Source organism: Dama dama, chromosome 21 (assembly GCF_033118175.1).
Source record: "Dama dama isolate Ldn47 chromosome 21, ASM3311817v1, whole genome shotgun sequence".
Lineage (NCBI taxonomy): Eukaryota > Metazoa > Chordata > Mammalia > Artiodactyla > Cervidae > Dama > Dama dama.
The window spans coordinates 36,357,864-36,381,608 of record NC_083701.1 but is presented as its reverse complement, the minus strand read 5'-3'; the positions used below and the strand labels follow the sequence as shown (position 1 = coordinate 36,381,608).

At 43.8% G+C, this 23,745-nt stretch overlaps 1 protein-coding gene across 1 annotated transcript in view; it reads right to left on the bottom strand.

Annotated features, from left to right (window-relative positions):
* Window positions 1-3,736: 3,736 nt before the first annotated feature.
* RDH10 (retinol dehydrogenase 10) overlaps window positions 3,737-23,745 on the bottom strand; it is a 29,753-nt gene continuing 9,744 nt past the window's right edge. Inside the window, exons 3-6 of the mRNA XM_061123482.1 lie at window positions 9,451-9,549; window positions 8,115-8,260; window positions 6,172-6,303; window positions 3,737-6,064 (exon numbers count right to left, since the gene is read on the bottom strand). Of these exons, the coding sequence (XP_060979465.1) occupies window positions 5,941-6,064; window positions 6,172-6,303; window positions 8,115-8,260; window positions 9,451-9,549 (501 nt within the window). The 3' untranslated portion in view covers window positions 3,737-5,940. The remainder of the gene's footprint in view (window positions 6,065-6,171; window positions 6,304-8,114; window positions 8,261-9,450; window positions 9,550-23,745) is intronic.

Genomic DNA, 23,745 nt, shown 5'->3' with positions numbered 1-23,745 from the left:
CTGCCCGTTGGCTTCCTGGATCACACGTGCCCTTTACAGAACCAGGCTAGCTGGGGTGACAGGATGGTACAGGCAGAGGGCGGGAAAGGAGGGGCCAGGCTCCTCCTCTGTGGGGGAGGGGAGGCTGCTGAGAAATCCAGGTGGACCACCCAGGACGTGTGGGCAAGGCAAGGGGGCGTTTTTCATGGCTGTTGTGAACACACATCTCTCCCTGCAGTATGGTTTAAATCACCTTGACAGGAAAACCTCAAACGTAGAATCTGAGCTGAAGATGCTTTGTTTTTCTTGCTAATCAGTTCTCTTGCTTTTGGTGAGTGGTTAGAAAGATTTCAACGTTTGACAGCTGAAAAGCTTGTTGGAAGCTCCTGGAAGACATCTTGGGAATGCTCTGCAGAAATGCAGCAAGTTAAATGAGAACTAGAGACCTAGTGAGTAGAATTCATGACTGCGTATCCTCAATACTTGTCCAAGAGACAGGGAAATGTGTTAAGCACTGTCGTATGGTAGAAACTGCAAGGCCCAGGAAGAGTCATGAGAGAGGACCTAGGACTGTGGTCCCAGACAGCTCTGGCCTTGATTCCTGGGAGAACTGGGGAGTCCCCGGATGTTCATCTTGACCTTGGGGACCTGCCTGGAGTAGATCTTGTGTAAGACCTTAGTACTTGAGGGAACCAGATAGGAGACTGTCTCGTTGAGCAGACTGATAGAAGTTGGTTCTATCCCATCTTTTTTGGCAAGTCACAAGGAGTTCACTTGAGCTAACAAGTATCCATTTGGCGATACTTGGAAAGCACTTTGGTTTTCCCCCAGGTTCTCATGAAACATGGCCTCGCGCATTTAAGCAAGTCATGCTTCTGAGGCCAAGCCAACAAAATGGTCAGACCGCAGTCTCCAGCCTTCACGTAGAAAGAAATTGTCCTCTGGTCATTTCAACAATAACTCAGTTACTAGGAGTCCAAGTACTTGGGTAGATAGCTTCCATATGCTATCTGTTAACACTGCCCTTCACCTTCTGGGCCTCTGCCCCAAGGCTGGCCACACAGACTCTTTTTCCTGGGCCAGACGGAGGTTTCTGAAGTGTGACTCAGACTGGAGATTAGGCCCAGGCAGAGGAGATAATTGTTTCTAGTCAGGAGGAGGAAGTTCCCGTCGGAACTTTGCTCAGACGTCACCCTTTATGACTCTCCCCTCAGTTGCTCTCTCACGTTCCCCGGGTTTTGAGCCCTGGACCTTCTCATTCTGTGCTTCCCCACTCCCGGTTTCCATCCAGAGTCCCACCTCCCACTTCTGTCCTGAGGGTCAGGTCTAATGTCCCCCTTTCTGTTGGGGATGGATTATCAGCTCGAATGCAGTTTTTCCTAGATTCCCTGCTGGTTCTGCTGTTCCCATTTAGAAACGACCTGGCTCTGTTTGACTTACTTCACTTAGTATGATAATCTCTAGGTCTGATATTCAATATCTTCTGAACTTCCCAGGTGGTACAGTGGTAAAGAATCCACCTGCCAATGCAGAGATGCTAAAGACGCGGGTTTGATCCCTGGGTTGGGGAGATCCCGTGGAATAGGAAATGGTGACCCACTCCAGTATTCTTGTCGGGAAAATCCCATAGACAGAGGGGCCTGGTGGGCTCTCGTCCATGGTGTCTCAAGGAGTCGGACGTGACTGAGCACAGCAGTATATAAGGGAAAATCACATGAATAACTAATATCTAGGCCGGCTAGAAGTCCAATGTGCTATCCATTGTGCCACACAGCCAGTTAAGGAAACACATATGAAAAAGAAGATATATAGGTGTGTATAATTGAATCACTGCTATACACCAGCAATTAATTCAACATTGTAAATCCACTAGACTTCAATTTAAAACATTTTGTAAGTTAAAAATAAAAACAGGGACTTCCCTGGAGATCCAGTGGTTAAGACTCTGTACTCCCAATGCACAGGGCACAGATTTGATCTCTGGTCAAGGAATTATTAATAGACCCCACATGCCATACAGTATGGCCCAAAGATAAAAGAAAAATTAAAAAACGGAAACAATACTAAAAACAATCTGGCTTTTGACTCGAGAGGCTCCAGTCACTCGAGCCTAAGTCAGATCTTGTGGGCAATCAGCTGTTCGGCCTTATAGAGTTCTCCTACCTCCTAAACTCTGTGTTATTTTCCAGTCTCACTGCCAGCCTGGCTCACAGGCCCGTCACTGCTCAGCATCACAGCTTCCCTCCTGACTGCTCTCCTGGCTCCCAGCAGCTCAAAATTCTTACAACTTGACTGATGTTCTTAACTCCCCAACTCTGCTCTTGTCATTTCCCTGCCAAAAAAACCTCCCTGGGCTTCCCTCTTCTCCATCAAATGAAGGACCCCTTCCTCCTCCCAGAATGAAGGCTTCTTTTCAAAATGGGCCTTTTGTTGGGGTTGCGTGGCACTGCCTTCATATGTTCTGTTTCAGACATGATGAGTATTATATTTGTTTTTCAACTGCTGGGCCTTTCCTGATCATTAATTTATCCCTTGCAGTGTCCACGCTATCACCCTCATCTCCATCTGTTGCATCACCAACCTGAAGGGTTTATCTCAAGTGCCTCCCTGCCTCACTAAGACCTTATCACACCTGAGGTTAATCTGTGGCATATGCATAGAAAGGTACATGTATTTGAACTTGCCCGCAAATTGTATGCTACTTGAGTCCCTGGGCCTAGTAGATGCCTGGTTTATCTGTTAAACTGAGTGTGGACAAATGCTGGCTTGATGCTCCCCGCCCCGTCCCAGCCACTTCTGGCCCATTACAGCCTTGCTTTCTCTACTCTTTTTAATCAGACACAGGCAATAAATTTGACATGGAAAGAACTACCCCCTCACCCCCCGACCAGCCCTCACTGATTTTATATTTTGTTGGAGGCAAAAGCAAATTTCCAAGATTCAGGTCAACACCAATTTCAAATTCTTTCTGCCAGTTGGAAAAGAAACCTTTGAAAAAGACATTTGACTGTTTTTTCCCCCTCAACTTGGGGAAAAATTTGAAAGCTGTAGCCTTTCAAGGAAACAGGATACTTTAAAAAAAAAAAAAGAACACAACAAAAACCCACCCACCAGCCTGGCTTTATGTAGTTCAATCCTGTCAAGCTCATCTAATCTTTTGTGACAGACCAACAGACCTGGTAGATCAAGGCGGGAAACAATAGTTGGAATTTATCTTTGCTGCCTTCGAAACTTTTGATTCCTGGGTTCCACTCAATATGATTACAACTAAGCTGCTTGAGAGGTTAGAGAGAACCAGTTCTAGCTAGGGGACAGAAGTGGCCTCCCTAGGGGGTCAGCCTTGAGCCCAGTTGCCCTAAACAGTGCCTGCAAGGGCCAGACAACAGAAAAAGGTAACATATTCCAAGTCAGCATTAATCTCAAAGTGGAATTAAGGGTGTCAATGAATAATCAGCCAGAAAAGCAGCCTTGGCAGTTACTTAAATGATCACCACAAGTGGGCAGGGTTGACTTGAAGAGAGTCACTTTTGGGGAGAAGAGCATCATTAACGTACCTTTAGTTTAGGAACAGGGGCCTGGAGAAGAGCAGTGAGACAGGCAGGAGTCCTGCAGCCCTGAGCTTGCATTGACTCAGTCCCCTTCCCAGCTCCACAGCTCTTAAAGATGGGAAAGAGAATTTGGGTGGCATTCAAGGAAGAGTCACAGAGGTAATTCAACTAAGGCTGAGACATGGGAATTGAAGACTTATACCAAAAAGTTAAATGAATTTTGTTTATTGAATTTAGAGACGGACAACTTTGTCAGGGCAACAACAAACAAGAATAGAAAAAGGTTTAAATGACAACATATGAGAATAAAATTAAATGTAGGGGAGACTTGCTTTAGCCTTAAGATTGGTAAGTGGGTTTTAGAGTATTGGAACAGATATCCTGTTGGAGGGTGCTAGGGGTTAACTGAAGGGCACACCGGGAGAACCACTGAAAATATGTCTCCACCCATGTTGTTACATGAGGTTTACTTCAAAAGCACAGTTGACTCTTGAACATATGTTTGAACTGTGCCAATCTACTTATACACAAATTTTTTTTCAGTAGTAAATTCTATAGTACTACACAATCTGTGGTTGGTGGAACCAGTAGATGGGGATTGGGGAATGGAGGAACCATGGATACAGGGGGCTGATTATAAATTATACATGGATTTTTGACTACATGGAGGATTGATCCTCTAACCCCTGTGATGTTTGAGGGTCAACTGTACTTAAAATCCAAAATGGAAAATAAGAGATAGCCAGTGCCTCAATGGCTTCAAGTTTAGTTATCATTTAGAAAAAGAAATTTAAACACTGAATAAAGCTATTTCTTAAGACCAGTGTTGGGGACCCTACCGGTGAGGCAGTACTTTCCTATATGTGGATACACGGCAGAACTCATCTGTGCTGCAGCTGGACAACACACAGGTAATGGGATTCTATCTCCCCACCTTTAGTATCAACAAGCCCTTGATAAAGTATCTAATCTGAGAAGATGGTAACATGGGAAATGTGAGTGTAGGGCACCCTAACCTACCAGTGTCCCTGAACACAAGCCCGTTCAAATGTTTTTCATTAATGAGTGATATGGCATAGAAAATAAGGACACAGTGCCTGTCCCGACAATACTGCTGATAACTAATGATCACACAGTCATTTGTATGTAAGTTGTCTTTAAATTTAATCACTCCTTTATAAAATCTCCCAATTAATTAGTAAAAGATGGCTTATTTGAATAGCCTAAAACATTGGCCGCTATTTAAACAAGACATTCTAAAAAAAAGAGCAATCACATAATAGTTTATAGTCATTTACAAGTGGATGGTATACATTTAGATACAGAGGTAGCAGTTCACTTTTACAATGTTTCACTAATACACATTTACCAAATTCAAGGCACAAAATAGTTTGCTTTACAAAAAAATACTGTAAAAATGTCATTTGCTGTTCTACAATGTGAATAAAACTTTCAAAAGAATCTTTACACCTTTCCATATGTATTCCATAGTGTAAGATTTTTTCCCCCCTTGCTAATCATAGTTGGCACAAAAACAGGGACGTTTTTATGTGCACAAGTTCCCACTTTTAGAAATTGTTTCTTTGCAGAGCTGCTATGTATTCTAGATCAAAGTCCAACCAAAGAAATGAAACACAGCAACTTTCTTAGGAAAGGGCACTTTCTGTATGCAGCAAAATTCACAGGTAGAAAATCTATGATCTTTTTTTTTTTTTTGGATAAATAGGTCTCCAGAGGAATAGATCCTTAAGGAAAGACCTCAGAGATACATTTTAAAATTCGACCAACAATTCGGTCATTGTGACTTTAACAAAGAGACCTGATCACATGACTTTACTGTAACAATCAGACATCCTCTACTTCCAATTGAAGGAGATTTCAAAATGCCTTTTTAAAAGAGCTGTATATATACACACCATGAAAGAGCCACACAGGCTTTGCAAAGCTGAAACTTAGAAAACATGAGAAAATACAGCACTGTCAGTCCTTGAAGTTGCAAGGGTGTCAACTTGCTAGAGATTAATTACAAGAATTAATAAACTCTATGGGAATGAAGGAAAACAAACACGTGAAACACACAGTCATTATCATCTTGAGACTTCCTGTTCATTCCAAAAATAATAATAATGGTGGCCTGGCGACGTCACACAGCGGTTGTCTAAAAGACTGGACTGGTCTTAGGGTTCTGCCTGCAAAGGACCCCGTTGGCAACAACTTAAGCTCACTTTTGCTGATCACGTTTTCCAAGTACTCTAGTCAGTTAATTTACACTTTATTTATTTTTGTAAAAAGCTGATTTGAAAAAAAAAAAATGGATGTAGAATCCAGAGAGTATCAGTCAAGCTGATGTGGGTCGGACTAAGATATCCCGATCGTCTTCTGGTAGAAATGATATTCGGTACAAAAAAGATCCTCAGATTCCGTTTTTTGCTTCGTTGTTGTTTGTGGCTTGTTTCCTTTGAGCGATAAATGGGTACATACACTTGTCTGCTCCTAGGAACCGATACATGCACACAACTGCTTCAAAAGGGAGGATGCTGGAAAAGGAAGAGTCACAGTTAGCAAATGTGAGATGTGGTGTGTTTGTTAAGTTACAGGGTGGGTATGGGAAGGCCTGCCAAGCGGGGAGGCCCCTCACACTCACCTCTTCATGAAGGTCACGATGTACATGAGGCGGGGGGTGCAGATCATGGGCTGGTCGGTGAGGATGGCCTTCATGGCCTGCTTCACGCAGTAATCGGGCTTCAGAGGGGGCAGGAAAGGCTCGATTTCTTTCCTGGGAGTTACACATTCAAAAGATGAAATTAAGAATTCACACAGTATATGGAACGCTGGAAATACACATCAAAACACGAAGGGTGATGTTATCTGAGCAATAGGATTTGCAATCTGTTTTGTTCACTTCGTTGTGCTTTCACTGTATTTTCCAAATTTTCCTACTGTGAACATATTTCATTTGCACTGTCTGGAAAACAAGCTTTTTTTTTTTTTTTTAAAGAAAATCAGAATTGGTCTCCTTTTCTGTAAAGTGAGAAAGTTATGTTTTCAAAATGCCTTGGAATGTATTTCAAATTATTATTTTTTTGAAAAAAGAAAGGGTGTCTGACATAACAAACAGTAACCCCAAACAGGATGCCAAACTTAGCATTAAGTGTAGTTCAAATGATGGTGTGTAAACACCGACATAAAGTTTCCTGAGTGAAATAAAATTCAGCTGTGTGCCTCCCCCGATGCCTAGAGAGGAAAAGCCTGGGGCTTTTTTTGGGGGGGGGGGGTGGGAGGAGGTGGGGGTGGTGTCTCTGAAATGGAGTGCACCACACGAGACAGCCTACCTTCAGCTGAATTCACCCAGCTACCCGCAGAAGTAACTTAACAGAATTTACTCCCCTCACTTTTCATTGTCCCCCCAGAGCTCTGGACACCCGCTGTGATGCTAACTAGGAGACAGAGCTCCTCAGACCCTCTGCAACTGGTTCTTAAGTTTGTAAGAGGCAAAAGCCAAACCAACACACACACACATATACACACGGGAAGAGGTGGGGTCCAGTCCATTCCCAGTCTGAGATTGGGACTGGGACTCAGCCTGAGATTGAAATGACTCAAGCCACCTCCACTTACTTCACAGCCCAGCCAGGTTCAGGATGTGTCAGGATTGGCCCTGACCACTGGGAACTGGCTCACTGGTCTCGCTTTGTCTTTCAAATTTGTCTAAGCGAAGACCTTGCCATCAACATGTCTCTGCAAGTGTCCTCTTCGTGAGTCACGGCTTTGTTTATTCTGCGTGGCTCGAGTCAGATGTGACTTGACATGGCTATTCCCACGTGCCTCCTTTCAAAGTGTGGGGGTGTTTTATTTCATTTGTAGAAAACCTGTGTTTCTTCTCATTCTGTCAGAGTGACTCTAGCTACAGACCCTCTCTGCAAAAAGGAAGTTCCCAAATGTGGGAAGGGTCTTTCCGGAAGAAAGGCCACCCTCCTCAGTGGCAGTGACACTGTTCTGTATCCAAACCAAAGTCACATTTATGTGCAAACATGGATGTTAAGGGGCTTCGCAGGTGATGCAGTGGTACAGAACCCGCCCGCCAATGCAGGAGATGCAAGAGACGTGGGTTCGATCCCTGGGTTGGGAGATCCCCTGGAGAGCACAGTAATCTGCTCCAGTATCCTTGCCTGGAGGATCCCATGGACACAGGAGCCTGGCGGGCTACAGTCCACAGGGTCGCAAAGAGTCGGACACGACTGAGGGACTGTGCACTAACTACACTGATGTTAAAGAAAGAAAATCACTTCCAAAGAAGTCGCTTCTAAGCAAAATCCTAGGTATTTGCTCCCTGAAGGTAGAGAGGTCATTTGCTACTGATGCTTCTTGCCTTCTGCAAGTTAATACCAGCCCTTGCTTGTCAATCACACACGCGTCAACTTTACAAGCCTTGACCAATGAAAACAACACGTGAGCTAAGATGTCAGCTGTTGAAGTGCCAGGCTGCTTATGGTTGGAGATATGACTGATTTCACATAGTCTCCCAAGACGGAAAGGTGATTTGTTAGAACTGCTAATCATCAGCATTGAGGCGGGTCCTTTACTGACCTGATTCGGCAGCCCCTGAACATGCCAGTGTCCACCAGGTAAGGGCAGACCAGTGTTGTTTTAATTCCATCCTTCTCTGCGGCCTTTAACTCATGGCTCAGGGATTCATGAAAACCCACGACTCCAAATTTACTGGCGCAGTAGTCCTAGGGGCACAGCAGAGAGGGCAGAGGTACTCAGTATAGTGCGCATTCCGGACCAAGCCCCAAGTTGCCCTGTTACTCAGGTTACATGTCTGATACAAAAGGTTACAGGTGACTAAGCAAAGAAAAGGAGAGCATTCTAAAAGACGGGTATCTGATGTGGTTTGGTGCAGAAATAATATTTTCAAAGCAACAGCAGAAACAGATGAACACTTTTTGCCACATCAACGAAGTATCAGATTACTTTAGGGGAAGTTACCACAAAGGAGTCTATGAAAGCTAACAAGCTGGGGCTAAAAATGGAGATAGGCTCACTTTGAAGTGTCTGGAAAATTTACAAATGGCCTCTTGTTCAGTAAAGCAGACTGAAAAACCAGTTTGTTTAAATTAATGCTAGGAGAACAAAGGCGACTAGAGCTGGAGTTATGAGCTGTTATGATCCAATTTTCTTTTTAAGGGCCAAGTGAAAATGGAAATGATAACTTCACCTTGTAAACTTCAACTAGAACTCAACCTAAGGACTCACAGTATAGAAAGGAAGTTCTTCTCCATTATCCAACTTTAAATTTAGGAATGGAAATGTACAATGTAGAAGTCATCTCTTGTGTATCCTTTTGCATATTTGCATGGGGTGATGTTTTCTATTTTCTCCTGCAGGCACCCGTGGGACAAACAACACAGAACAAACACATGCATGCTTTGCAACTTGAAGTTGGTGAAGAACAGGGTCGATTAAGCCCAGTTCCACAGACTTAACATGCAGACACCTCACACCCACCCTAACCATCTCATCTGAGGAGCTAACACAAGATAGCTCACTTTTGACAAGTTGACCAAAACAGTGTCAACCTTTAGCCTCATTTATCTGTTCTCTGGGGCACTGCCAGCGCCCTCCAGTTTCATCTTGACCCTGTGTCTTCCCACTGTCGTCAAGTAAAACTGCTAATGAGAATGGGGCCATACTCAGGACTGGCCCACCTACTTCTGCTGCTGCCGGTGGTCTGTCAAACTAGTGTTAAGTTTATGGCAGAAGATGTAGAGTTGGTGGGTGCTGGGGTGCACTCCATGACAGCACACAGGTACCTTCCCGGGGCTTACAGGAATATGAGGGCAGCAGGCACGCTTCTAGGACTATAGTGTATTTGTGAGGAGGTGAGCTCACTGAAAGAAGGAAATGCTTTATAATGACAAACCTCAACTCCAGCAGTGCTGAACAGTCCCAAGGAACTTGCAACTGTCACAATATGACCATGATTAATCTCCAGCATGGTAGGAAGAAAAGCCTTAGTGGTCTGAAAGAAAAGGAAGACGTAAGCTTCAGAACTGACCTTTGGATTTCACCTAAAAAACAAAAACAACAACAAAACCAAACCAAAACCCCACCAACTCAAGATCATGAAACAAAGTTTTATCCATATAATGCTACATTTCCCAATTTGTTTTAAAATATTTCACATTTATCAAAAAGAGAAGATCCCTGAAGCGTCCTGGTTCACTCAGCACCGTGTCATCGGCATGGCAGGCCTATTACAAGCCGTGACCCACAAGACTGTAACACAAGCGCTTTCGGGGACCACGTCCAGAGATGAAAAGAAAGCCATTAGGAGAAGGCTCTTTATCACCTTTCAAGTGAGTTATCTGCTAATCTAAACTACACCTGGGTCAGAGATCTTTTCATGCTTGTGACAGTTGAGTGCAGCATCTTGTGGTCTGGGAGGGACCTCCTGCTGCCCACAAACAGGAGGCTCCTGAAATGCTTGCCTCATGACTACGTGAAGACCTATGAAGGCTGAGATATTCCAGCAGCATCTTCAAACATCCAAGCTGTATTATCAGACTCTACTCACAGGAGGTCAACTATTTTAGGTGTAAAGAAAGAGGGTAAAAGTACAGAATAGTTTGAATGAAAACTCTGTCCTAATGCTAACTTTACATGACAACAGTTTATGGCATCTGACTGACCAGGCTCTGCTGTGGGGTTTCCTGGAGAGTGTCTTTCCTGTGAAGGCAGGTGACCAGCCCTAGGGGGACAGAGCATGTGGCAGAAGCTCCAGGGCAGGGGACCCAGAGGTGGCATCCATTTCTCATTTCACTAAACCTCTCTTTTCCCTCTAGCTTTCATGCCTTCAAGACACAAGGCTGTAATTTTTCTTTTTTTAAATTACTTCAAATTGTTTAAGATAATCTATTAACTACTACACTAGGCTCCCAACAGTTTTATAACCTGCTTCCTAAAAGAAAGCAGCAAAGAGCAATCCATCTACTGCTGAGTTATATCCCACTGCCAACACAGCTTCCCATGATTTATGAAGTTAAAAAAAAAAAGCCCAAACACTGCCCAGTGGACTTAAAGAAGAGTTGCATTCCCTTCTCAGAGGATTTCCTGGTTAAGACATCACTGAATTTTTGCACACATATTTGATTTGCTCTGATAACTTTTGCGTGGACAAGATCAGTCATTCCATTAATTTTGAAGTTTTTTCCATGTTCCAATCCATGATGCATTCAGTTGTCAGATGAAATTTTGTGAAGTAGCCCAAGGTCTTCCCCAGTCTGACTCCTGATCATCATATAACCCCTCAGTCCCCCCTTATATCCACTGTGGGCTGTGCATCATTGTTCCCTGAAAGTTGCTCAGTCGTGTCTATTCTTTCTGACCCCATGGACTATACCATAGAATTCTCCAGGTCAGAATACTGGAGTGGTTAGCTTTTCCCTTCTCCAGGGGATCTTCCCAACCCAGGGATTGAACCCAGGTCTCTTGCATTGCAGGCAGTTTCTTTACCAGCTGAGCCACAAGGGAAGACCAAGAATACTGGAGTGGGTAGCCTATTCCTTCTCCAGTGGATCTTCCCAACTCAGGAATCAAAGCAGGGTCTCCTGCATTGCAGGCAGATTCTTTATCAACTGAGCTACTAGGGAAGCCTGGGTCACGCTTATTCTCATCTGTACAGTTTTACCCATGAGCTCAACTCTTCTCTGACAATCTGCCCCCAAAGTCCTCTTATATAACTCAAAATGTAATATCAATCACATATTTACACAGCCTCTCACGCTTTTCAAAGTGCTTTATGTTAATTATGTCACTGGAGGCCCTTAAAAATTCTCTAACACAGGTAGTTAAGAGTGTTAAGTCTTTAATGTTATTCCATTCACCCTGACTTTGTCCATATAACCAGTATCATTCACTGTGACATATACGTTCTGTGGTAGTTTGGGTTTTTTTGGTTGTTTCAGTTTACAGCACCTGCAAACTCTAGGCTTTATAACTTGTATATGAGCACTATATCATAGAATTACAATAAAGTAACATCACAGGGAAGCTTATCTATGTCAATCTAAACTAAAAACACATCCTTCAGTACTCATGCCTATGACTCTTCTTTTAAATATCTGATTATAATCAATTGTTTCTAGATTAGCTCAAATGTATAAAATTTAGTCTTGACATTATCCAGAGATCACTTCTAAGTATTAATTGTTTCCCTAGTCTTGGAAGACAAGGCTCGATTTACCATGAAGGTCCTATTTTTAAGTTAAGAAATTAGAAGGACTTGAGAGTAAATCCTAAGCAATTACATACAGTACAGAATACTAGCAGGAATTTGCTACGTGGTGACGACAGATTTGAGTTGCTGACCATGGTCATCCCCAGGCTGCTTCCATGCTAACTCTACCAGGTGGCCAGCCCTCCCCAGAAACCCAGACGCCCAGTGGGCTGGCTCTAATGACTTCTCCATGTTCATGCTCCACGCTGGTGCCTGCAGGTGTCCATATCCCAGCACGTATGAAGGCAGGTAACTGTCTTAGTTCCTCACTGTTTTTAAAGGGTTCTTGCAGGGTTCTAAAATGGATTCATGTCCCCTCTAGCCCTGCTGGAATTAACTTCCTTCAACTGGTATTTCTTGAACACCTACTACTTGCAGGACCAGATTACGATCTGGCCAAGCAATGATGGGGAACACGTGAACAGGTCTCATTCTTGTCTCTAAGCAGAGACTTTTATACTCAGGTGGCACCGTGATAAAGAATCCGCCTGCCAATGCAGGAGACAGAGGAGATGTGGGTTCAATCCCTGGGTTGGAAAGACCCCCTGGAGAAGGGCATGGCAACTCACTCCACTATTCTTGCCTGGGGAATCCCATGGACAGAGGAGCCTGACGGATTTCAGTCCATGGGGTTGCAAATAGTCGGACATGACTGAAGCAACTTGGCGTACTCACCAGCACCAAACTGCGTTACATCAGCACAACAAATAGAAAACAGTTCTGGTTTATCCTTCACAAAAGCAGCGTGCTGCAGCTGCATATTCTAAAAAGTCTGATTTGAGCCTGCTTCCCCTCCCACCCCACAAAGTAGTTTGGAGGGACATTTAAGCTGCTGAATTTGTGCTTAAAGGAAATAAGAAAAAAGAACAAGAGAAACAAAAGGATCCAAATATAGCTGTGTGACTAAAGTCTTTTCCAACTGTGTGTTGTAAACATATTTTTTAGGGAAACAGGCTTCACTTTAAGTAGCTAGTAAAGTGTGACACAGGTTTGTTTGTTTTAGTATGAAGCTTTCTTTAGAGGGAGGGGTTGATTTTTTTTTTTTTAAAGGGGTGTGGCAAGTCAAAGATTCTTGTAAAATCTGTGACTTCTTTTCCCCATCAGGGACAAATCTGGCCTTCTGTAGAAACAAAACCCAGAGTGCCATTGTGCTTTCTGCCTTCCAAGGCGAAGGCCTATGTTCATCTAGAAAGCTCACTACTTACAGGTCTAACACTGCAGATACTACAACTCTTGGCCAGACCAGGGACAACACACCAGGTCCTGAGGAAACTGGGAGGGGAAGCGAGCCATTCAAGGGCCGGGTGGCCTTGGGACCCCGACTGATTGTCTTCCAAAGCTGGTGGCCACCACTCAGCTCCTCCTGGGTGCCGGGCGGAGGCAAGCCTGGGGGAAAAGCTTTCATACCGGGCTGCTCAGGTTTCTTTTTAAACCCAAGTTTGCACAGCTCAGGCTGGAGCCTGATCCACGTGACTGAGCACTGAGGCTGTTAATCATTTCCTTTGCTGCCTGAATGGAGGCGAGCAATTACTGCCCAGGCGTTCTTTCCACAACCAAACCCCAGCCTTGTGTCTGGGGCACATTACCACATACGCTTTGATCAACACGAAGCCTGGTCCTTATGTTAGGAATGAAAAAAAAAAAAAAGGCTGTAAATGGGTGGCGAGAAAGCATCGTGTTCTCAGGAACTTTCCAGAGTAACCCGACAAGTTTTCCTTTCTAATTACTCTTGCCCTCGACAGTCTGGTGGGTGACATCTGAGATAGCACATCATATTCCGTCCTTGACACGGTTTGACAGCACAAAGAAACCTGGCACTTGGTAATGAATCACTAATGTGCACAAATAACGTAGCACGCGTGAGAGGGGGACCAGCAAGAGGGGAAGTGCTAGTTGCCATGACACCAGTCAGGTCAAGCTCAGGTTCGTGATCTTCAACTTTGTCTCAGACTTGTTAGAAGAATATAAAGAGCAAATCTGCGGCTCACACCCAAAAGGTTTGAGTGTAAATTCACGCATGGGCTGCTGACAGTGAATCTGAGAGGGGCGACTCAGAGAGCCTGCTGAACACCGCTGAAGGACGAATTATCAGGAGTTACCAGCTAGTCAAGGGCTCTCTAAACGAAGTACATTTCATCAGTCACCAGAGATAGCAGGTCCCAATGGTAGCTGGCAAGGTTAGCTTGATGCTTAGCCTAAGTCTGACTGTGCTGATGGGGACTTCAGGTCCTATTCGGTGGTGGTGGTATAATGGCTGAGTCTCTTTGCGATCCTATGGACTGTAGCCGACCAGGCTCCTCTGTCCAAGGGATTTCCCAGGCAAGAATACTGGAGTGGGTTGCCGTTTCTCTTCCCCATCCAGGGATCGAACCTGGGTCTCCTGCACTGTAGACAGATTCTTTACTGACTGGGCCACCAGGGAAGCCTGCACTCCAAGATCTGTCCTCTTATTCAAATGTCTGAAGCACAGGGGAGGACATCTAGTTTGTCATCAGGAAAATGTGGTTGATTCTTGGTCAGGGCAGGGTTGTGGGGCTCAGAGTCAGCAACCAATATACCCCAGTTTGTATGTTCAGTGAGACAATTTAGAGTTGGAAGGGACCCAGAGGGATTAGTTTATCTGCAAAAGAGAAAACTTTTAGTAATGGACTCTGGCTAAAAAGTGTGATAAGAGACCTTTGATTACCTGTGATGAATTTTATCACAAGACTCCAATATCATAACCTGCACTGGCTGACAGGGTTGCTATGTGATTAAAAAGAAAAGAAAGAAGAAGGATATTCAAATGGACACTGACATTGCTATGAAAACATGCTTCGCAAGTTTAATATCTCCACAGCTCCTCAGGGTTCCTCTTCAAAGCATTGGGACCTTTGAAAGATAACTGTAAAGGTCATATTTATAATATAAACAAGAACTTCTTAAACAGAAGTGTGACTGGACATAGACATGACATGTCATATCTTGAGAAATCTTTTGAGTGTTAGGTTTACGCCAAATTAACTCCCAACAGTTCCAACCCTCCAGACCATTCTTGGTGCTCTTAATGACAGACTGCAATGCAGAGCCCGCAGCTGCACTGTCAGGACAAATTAACCTAAAGTTAAACAAAAGAGAATGTGAAGAAATGCGGTATCCAGCAAAGTCTGACTCGAGACATTTCGAGATTGATGACATTTTAAAGGTATAGGTAAAACACTCAGAATATGTTTTCCATATTTGCGAGTTTTTCAAGGTTAATGGACACTAAGGGAGGAGCAAAGCTAATTTCTCACAGTAGGAAAAGGCCACATCCTCTATTTTTGTGCATTTACCTGACTGTCCTGCAGTTAATTCAAGAAAAGGCATCTTTAAAAAAAATCATTTTGAAGTACTTCTCTCTCACCTGAATGTCCAAAAATAACACAGAGAACTTTCATTTCTAAGTGAAGTCGCTCAGTCGTGTCCGACTCTTTTTGAGTCCATGGACTGTAGCTCACCAGGTTCCTCCGTCCATGGGATTTTCCAGGCAAGAGTACTGGAGTGGGTTGCCACTTCCTTCTCCAGAGGATTTTCCAGACCCAGGGATCGAACCCAGGTCTCCTGCATTATAGGCAGACGCTTTACCGTCTGAGCCACGAGGGAAGCTCAGGTCCCCTTCATTTCCAAAGGGGACCAAAAACCATATTATGATGGGAAAAGGCTTGCCATCAGCATACGTATTGGACAGTTTTCTGATGTATGTTTAAGGGTTTTCAGAATCTCCAAATAAGAGCAATACATATGATTTGGAAAAAATGCAATTGAGGCTCTATTAAACAAAGAACATTTAACTGACAGCCTTGCAGTATCCCTCCAGACGGTTCAACGACCCTCCTTGGTGTTTTGCTATTTCTGCCTGTGTCGCTATGAGAGTCACTTGTACTTTATCAGAATCACAAAGAGACGTACTGTTTATTTACAGGGCTAAAATGACATCTGGTGGCACATTCCTCTGAAAGCTCAGTCACTGCTCCTGGAAAACTATGATTCAACACTACAAACTATTGAGGGTGCTGAAAGTATAGGGAACTGGGTTTAAAAATATAGGATAAATCATTAGTGCGTTCAAAGATTAAAAAAGAGTGACATGCTCCCAAGCTAATTTGGGAAAGGAACACATGCCTAAATAAATAAGTCTCAATCCTATCGATTTACAGGTGTCTGTTTAATCCATGTACTGACCACCAATGTTGGAAACTTCATTTTGGCCATAGAAAGTGTAACTTGAAAATTTTTATTACAAAATTATCCTCAATTAGGAAGTCAGACTCAAAGCTGTATTTGTGAGCAATACACTGGCTTTCAATACTTCATTTGCAGTTGACAGTGTGTGTGATCAAGTTCAGTTGTGTTCGAATCTCTGCGATCCCATGGACTGTAGCCCACCAGGCTCCTCTGTCCTTGAAATTTTCCAGGCAAGAATACTGGAGTGGGTTGCCATTTCCTTCTCCAGGAAGTCTTCCTGACCCAGGGATCGAACCTGTGTCTCTAGTGTCTCCTGCACTGGCAGGCGGGTTCTATACCGCTGTGCCACTTAGGAATCCAACACAAATTCAGAAATTCATGTAATGTGAGGACGGCCCTTTTTTCCCCTTTCCTGTTTGGGTATGTTTCTAGAGACAAGAAAGATCTCCTGACAAATTGTGCAATAGAGTCTCCAAGATACTGAAGGCTGGACTGAGTCTCAGACTTAACAAGATGTTCATCAAAGTCTCTATGTGCTTGATACAAAATTTTCTCTCTTTACCTGTAGAGAATATGTCATCATCATCAAACTCCTATCAGTGTTACATCTACTGTCCTTTTTCTGATTATTCTGAGTCCACAGGGATTGGGTTAACATTTAGAGGCATTAGCAGTTAATACTTAACACACATGCACGAGTCTACTCCTGCAGTTGCCCTGCAACCGAGAAGCTAATAAAAGAGCTGGGCTTTTCAAAGGAACATCTAGATGATGACACCATTAGTTATTCAGCAAAAATAAATGCTTCATTAACTTGCCTTCCCACTGTTAAAACATAGGATGGATCTAGCTTGAGGCAGGGACTCAGATATCAACATTCCCTGACACTTGAGAGTTCACTGTGCAGAAACGGCAGAAAGGAGGGGACTTAAAAACTCAATGTGTCTGGAAAGTACACTGGCCTTTACTGTCCAGAGATCACATAGTTCTGACTGTCAATCACTTAACCTTCCTTGTTAATTGACCTCTCTTGGCTTAACTCCTTTGGGAGACAAAAAGGAGATAGCCAAGATTTCTTAGCTCAAAAGTGTGACGACGGCTTATATCCAATCATTCGTTCTTTGATTCCCACCAAGTGTTCAATACACAAGTCTTAACACTGAGGTATTACTTGCCTAAGACTCTCATAAATGACTCAGTAAGGTATCAACTCCATTAGTGCAGTTGCCAGCATCTGGTGAGCAGTAAAAATATCTATTCGTTAAACATTTATATGTTGTCATGACTGTGCCTTTTACAGTAAGATAATTTGAATCCATGCCTCTTACCTAGTTAAAAAAAAAAATTAGAATCATTTTTCTGTCTTTTACTTGAGTCCAGGGAAGCTCAGTGTGTTAAAAGAAACAATGAAAAAAAAAAAAAGAGCAAGACAATGAATGCTGCCCACTGGTTCTGAAATGCTACATTCTCTGACCCTCCGCCAGCTGAGTCCTAGATGATCAAAGGAGTGTGCCATGAGCTCCAGCTAGGGCCCCTTCCCCGATTTAATAACTCTTTATAGAACAGTGAAAATCACCCGAAAAATTGCAGTCAAATAGTCTGCTAACAACAGGTTGTCATTAATCCCTTTGCTTTGCTTTCACATCACCGAAAGTGTAGTAAAGACAGATCTTCCCAAGGGCAGGGGCTTCAGTTCTGCTCCAGAGACTGGTAACCACTTCCAGGAGGCACACCCACAGGCACAAGGGCTCAGCCACTGCCTAGGTGGCAGGAGACCCCCACCCCCAAACCACAGCCCAGCAAGGCCCCCATGATCACTTTGTTGTACTTCATATGTGCAAAGAGTTCAAATTCTTCTCTACCTTCTAGGGTGCTTATTGTAGGAGTCTTTATAGAAAATCAAATCTTTACCTAAACTCAAGGTACATCTCATCAAGAGCTTACTACTAAAAACTTCCTTTATTCTTAGGCATGCACTATAACAATTCAGAACTCACTCACTGTGTATGAGGGTCCACGAGGCACCTGTATTGTGCTAGGCATTGTTTAAAAACATCTTTGCAATCGCATGGACTGTAGCCTGCCAGACTCTTCTGCCCATGGGATTTACTAGGCAAGAATCCTGGAGTGGGTTGCCATCTCCTCCTCCAGAGGATCTTGCTAACCCAGGGATCAAACCCACACATATTCTGCACTGGCAGGCAGATTCTTTATCACTGAGCCACCTGGGAAGCCCTTGTGAAAGAAACTTAAGGATTGTAAAAGCCACATTTTCTAGAAATCGGTTCCCAAACTATGCTATACATTGGAATCATCTGGGCAAGTTTCTTGTGATGCCAGGGGAAGACCCTGGGCCAGTTATATCCCGGAGGGAGTCCAGCCTCTGGAGCCAACGTTCCCCAGGGGACTCGTTGTGCAGCTGCGTTTGAGCGCCTGAGAACAGAGTCATCTTGCCCTCAGCACCACCGACATTTTCGGCTGGATAATTTTATGCTGTGGGAGGCCTGTCCTGTGCATTGTAGGATGTTAAGCAGTATCTCCGGCCTCTACCCACTAGATGCCAGAAATAACCCCACCAGTTCTGACCCAGGAAAATGTCTTTAGATGTGGCCAAACGCCCCTGGGGAGGAAGAGTCCCCATGAGAACCACTCTTTAGAAGGAACACGCACATTAGTAAATCAGGTTCCATGTGGTCCAGTGATGATTTTTGTCTGAGCTCTAATTCTCATATTTGTCATCACATTTTCTAGCTTTGGAAGACATTCTAGACTTTAAAAAAAATAAATCACAACTTAAATTCATGACTTATATTCAATCACTTGTTGATTGGGTTAGGCTCAAAAGCCCATTCTTTTTAGTTTACATGTCAAAACCTTCAAACCACCACTCTAGCACTCACTTCAGAAATACTGTTGAAGGTAAATAATGCTGACAATTTGCAGGGACCAGGAGCGGAGGAGGGGGATGCACAAGAGGCAAGGCCTCTGCCTTCCTGCAACTTGTTTTCAGACAGCTGTTTGGGTCCTAGGCAGGAAGAACATAGCTCTTCAGTGCACTGTGTGAAACTCCATCCTGGGCACAGCAGCCAAGGGGAGGAGTGGGCAGGAGAGCACCTTTTAACAATGGCCTGGAACCACAAAAACAAAACAAACAAAATCCTAGACAAGGATGGACCCCAGAGTCCCTGGCCTGGCATTTTTCTAGTCTACAAAATTCCTAAAGGACTAATTAGCTCTGGGGAAAAAACATGCAGAGAATACTGAGAACGTGGGAATGGAAATACATGCTCAAGAGCAGTTTCTCCCCTGACTGTGATATGCCCAAGAACCACTTGGCATCTAAATCAAGTGCAGACCCTGACCCAGGAGGTCTGGGAGAGGCCTGAGTTTCCTAATGTGCAGCCTGGCGGGTTACACTACTGCTCTGGACCACAGGCTGAGCAGAAGGTTGCAGTGTGAGCCAGCTAATGTCTACTCCAAACGTCAAGTGGCTTCAAATCGATTTCTCCTAGAAATTCAACAAAAAAGGCAGACTAATTTCTTTGCCCTCTCTCCTACCTGTGTTCTCTGAATCAGGGTATCTGGGGTTGAGAGGTCCCGTTCTCCACTCCACACATCCTTTCCCCAATAATGTTTTGTCGGACAAACACCACTTCAAATTGATGTCAAGAGCCCTGGGAGATTTGTGTGGACAATGATGGGAGTTTATAGGCTGACTGTTTATATATTTGCCTTGGTTCCATTTTTAGCACCAGCAACCCCCTCTGCCGTGGTCTGAATGTTTGTGCCCCTCCAAAATTCATGCTGAAACCTAATGCCCAATGTGATGTTGCTGGGTCATGAGGGGTAGAGCCCTCATGAATGGGACATGTGCCCTTGTAAAAGAGACCTCAGAGAGACCCTTCCCCCTTCCACCATGTGAAGATACAGCAAAGATAGCTGCCTACAAACCAGGGAATGGGTCCTCACCAGACAACCCATCTCCCAGAATCTTGACCTTGACCTTATCCGGCCTCCAGAACTGTAAGCAAAAAATTCCTGTTGTTTATATGCCCCTCAATCCATGGTACTCTGCTCAAGCTGCCCAAACGGACTAAGACACCCCCATCCGCATTAGAACAAGCTCTCAAAAAGAGATTTTTTGAGAAGATTTCAAAATCCTTTCCCCTTATCTACAGAGGCTTTGATGGCTTAGTTTTCAAGGCAAGGAATTTAGACCTTTTTAGCCTCAGTATTCACCTTTTAAAATTTTTCACATTTACCTTTTGAGGTTTCCATGCTTTGATTAGCCTATGAGAAAACCCTAATAGGAAAAGAACTATTCCTTTAAAAATCAGATGCTTAGTCCACAAGTTTGGACACTATTAGCTGACCAAAGCTGCACAATTTTGAGAATCCATGATTACATTTTCTAAGCAAAGCTTGTGGAGTTATCTGGAATTCTGATCTCATAAGATTATTATGTAACAGAATAAAGGTTTTACATTTTCCGGGAGATAAGCCTAGAACAAACCAACAAAAACCAAAACTCAAACCACACTGTTATTGACATTTCAGTACCAAGTATTTACAGAACTTTGTTCAGCCGGTCCGTCTAGAAGAGTCCTTTCTATTCATTACTTTCTGTGTCTGTCAGTGCTGACCTGCAAATGAGGAAGAGGAAGAAGCTGGGTGGCTAAGGATATACCACAGTCTCCTCAATGAAGTAACCACCTCAGCTATATACCACAGAAAATTATAGAAAAACACATGAATTGGGCTTTGGTAATAAAATTGTAGTGTGGTACTGGTTCTTTATAATTTTACATGCTTATCTAATTTATGGAGCAGACTTTTGGGGATATTAAGTTAGGGTTAATTAGTCATTGCTAAACTAACCATGCTAATTTAAAAAAAAAGAACATTTGAAGGTGTATGCATACATTATAGCACAGGACACAAGCATAAGTGACTCAGAGAAAAATTTACCTTTGAACATGTGGCCTGGAGAAGTATCTGCAGAGCTTCTACACTAGGGTCCTGGGCTTCACTAGTGGCTTGGATGGTAAAGAATCTGCTTGCAATGTGGGAAGACCTTGATCGATCCCTGGGTCAGGAAGGATCCCCTGGAGAAGGGAATGGCTACACTCCAGTATTCTTGCCTGGAGAATTCTAGGGACAGAGAAGTCTGATGAGCTACAGTCCGTGGGGTCGCAAAGAGCCCGACATGACTGAGTGCTCACACACAAACTAAGGTCTTAGGCGAGGGTCTAGGTCCTAGATTCTTCCTTCCCCAGTGGAGCCCTAAGGCAAGTCCCATAGCCTCTCAGTTTGTCTCCTCATCCATAAAAATGGGGATAATGGCTCTATTTAATTGAGAGTTGCTGTGAGGAGCAAATGACAGAAGAGCATTCATGAAAGGGCTTGGTAAAATTTAAGTGCTATATAAAAGCACAGTAAATGCACCCAAGGCTAATTAAGCATATATTTATAGGTTACTTGGGTTAGAAGTGCTATCTATTTTTGGTTATGCTGTTTCTCCAAGTTCCTGCCAGTTTCAGGTTCTTACCATGGATGGTTCCCAGGCCCCTGCCCTCCGCGCAGTGTCAGACCACACTTCGGCAAAAACCCAGGACTGGACCACCAGAAACGGTCTCACACACCCAGGGGCTGACAGCTGCCTGCCCTCTTCCTCCAGAATCCTGGGAGATGCTCAGAAACAACAGACACTTTTCAGTAACACTTCTCTTCCTCCAGAATCCTGGGAGATGCTCAGGAACCACACACACTTTCCAGTAACACCTCTTCTCTTCCTCCAGAATCCTGGGAGATGCTCAGAAACAACAGACACTTTCCAGTAACACCTCTTCTCTAATCCTTTTCTTCAGTTCTGTTCTCTAGGGGTCAGAGAACCACTGTTTCAAAATACAAATGACACTGTTTGATGAAGGAGAGTCCAGGAAATATAAAAATACTAAAAGTCAGTCCTGAACTATTTAACAATAATTTATCAGACCTGAGGTTTCTCTTTCCCGAGAGATTACAGAACTATCCCCATTAAAAAGATCCTTGAGAAATCAGTAGGGGGCAGTATGTTAATTACAATTTGCAGGTGGGAAAAAATTCAGGCTTTGAATTTGAAGTTTTCACTTGTCCTCAAGCTACCCATGTGCTTACATAAGTTACACCACAAATATTTTCCCAGTTACACTGATTTGGGAAGTGTTATTTTGAGCCTCATTGTTTAGAGTAACACTGAGAAGCTGAACCGTGTTAATATTCAGCAATTCCAGTACTAAGCCATTTGAAGGCAAGGCAAGAAATTCACATTTTTATGCAAGCAGCAAATGAAGAGAGAAACACTTTGGTCTCCACAAGCCCCCCCACAACACCAATGTTTCCGATTTTAACACCGCTGCCACCTTTCACACATCTTTGTGGGATCTTTGGAAGTTTCACCGACCAAGTCATGTTGTGTTTCCAAATGTGAATTCACTGTAAGTGGCTTGTCAGTTGGGCTCATTTGACAGCACTCAAGTTTGCGGCGGTAATTGCCCTTCCTTGTTCAATATTCTAGCAGCATTTGCTGCTGTGTTGGAAGTCTTATCATCATTATGAGAGGATATTCTTTTTTTTTTTCTCCCTGTGGTTCACTTAATTTTAGCTTCAGAGCGTTTAGGAAAATGGTCCCTGACAGGTATGAACTTGAGTTTTGAGGGACTTGACAAATAAAGTGAAAAAGAAAAAGAAACACCTCGGGAGCAGGCCATGCTGGATAAGAGCAAGTAAAAGACATTGGCATCCTTTTGTCAGAAGGCATGCCCGCCGGTGCTGTGATGGTGTAAGCCTGTGTAAACCCGGAGGTCCAGGTGATGGGAACTGGCTGGCCAGGTGTGGCGGGGTGAACGAGATTAGGTCCTAAGGCCATGCTCTGACAACAATCACCCTAAACAGTGGTGTCTGATCAGGGTTAGACCACAATCTGGGAGGTTCTCTAAGACAGCCCTATCATGGGGCCCCGCTGTATGCTTTACCTGTCTACTGTATATTTTCAAAGAAATAATTAAAAGATTCCATCCTCTGAGTAACTTTCTGGTTATGCTTCAAGGGGTCTCTGCCCAGGTCAGTTGACAGGACTTTAAGGGGTTAGTTCTTTGAATAGCCAACTACAACAGTAACTTATGAGATAAGAAATCACTAACTAAACCAAGAGAGATTAACACATTTTAATCCGATCCCTGGAGTTACAGGCTCAAAACACTGGATTTAACCCCTTCAGCTGAGGCAGGGAACAGGTCCCTATTTCTTAAGGTCTCTCAAGAGTTTGTCACACTCCAGAGATGAACGACAAAAGGCCCTTTATCTTGGAACAACTAGTGGCTCCGTGAGGGGAAGGAAGACACAAATTCACCCTGCCAGGACACCCCCTAGTGGAATTTCAGCATAGTACAATTTGGGGGTCCAAAACCATCCCCGGTGTTTTGGACTTAACACAGCCTCTGGAGCACTCTTCCAGGTCCAGAGGCTGTAGCTGCACCACCCAAGGCCAGGAGCCTTCTTCCCCACTGAGCACTCCCACACACGTCATCTCTCCATCCAGTCACACAGGCAGATAGCCGGATGAGGCAGAGACAAGTTGCCTACTTGTCATCATTACAGTTTCTGAAAGAACTAGAACAAGAATTTTAGATGAATCTGCTATTAATATTCCTTAACTCAAGGGGGAAAAAAAAATTTAAAGAAGGGTTTCCTACT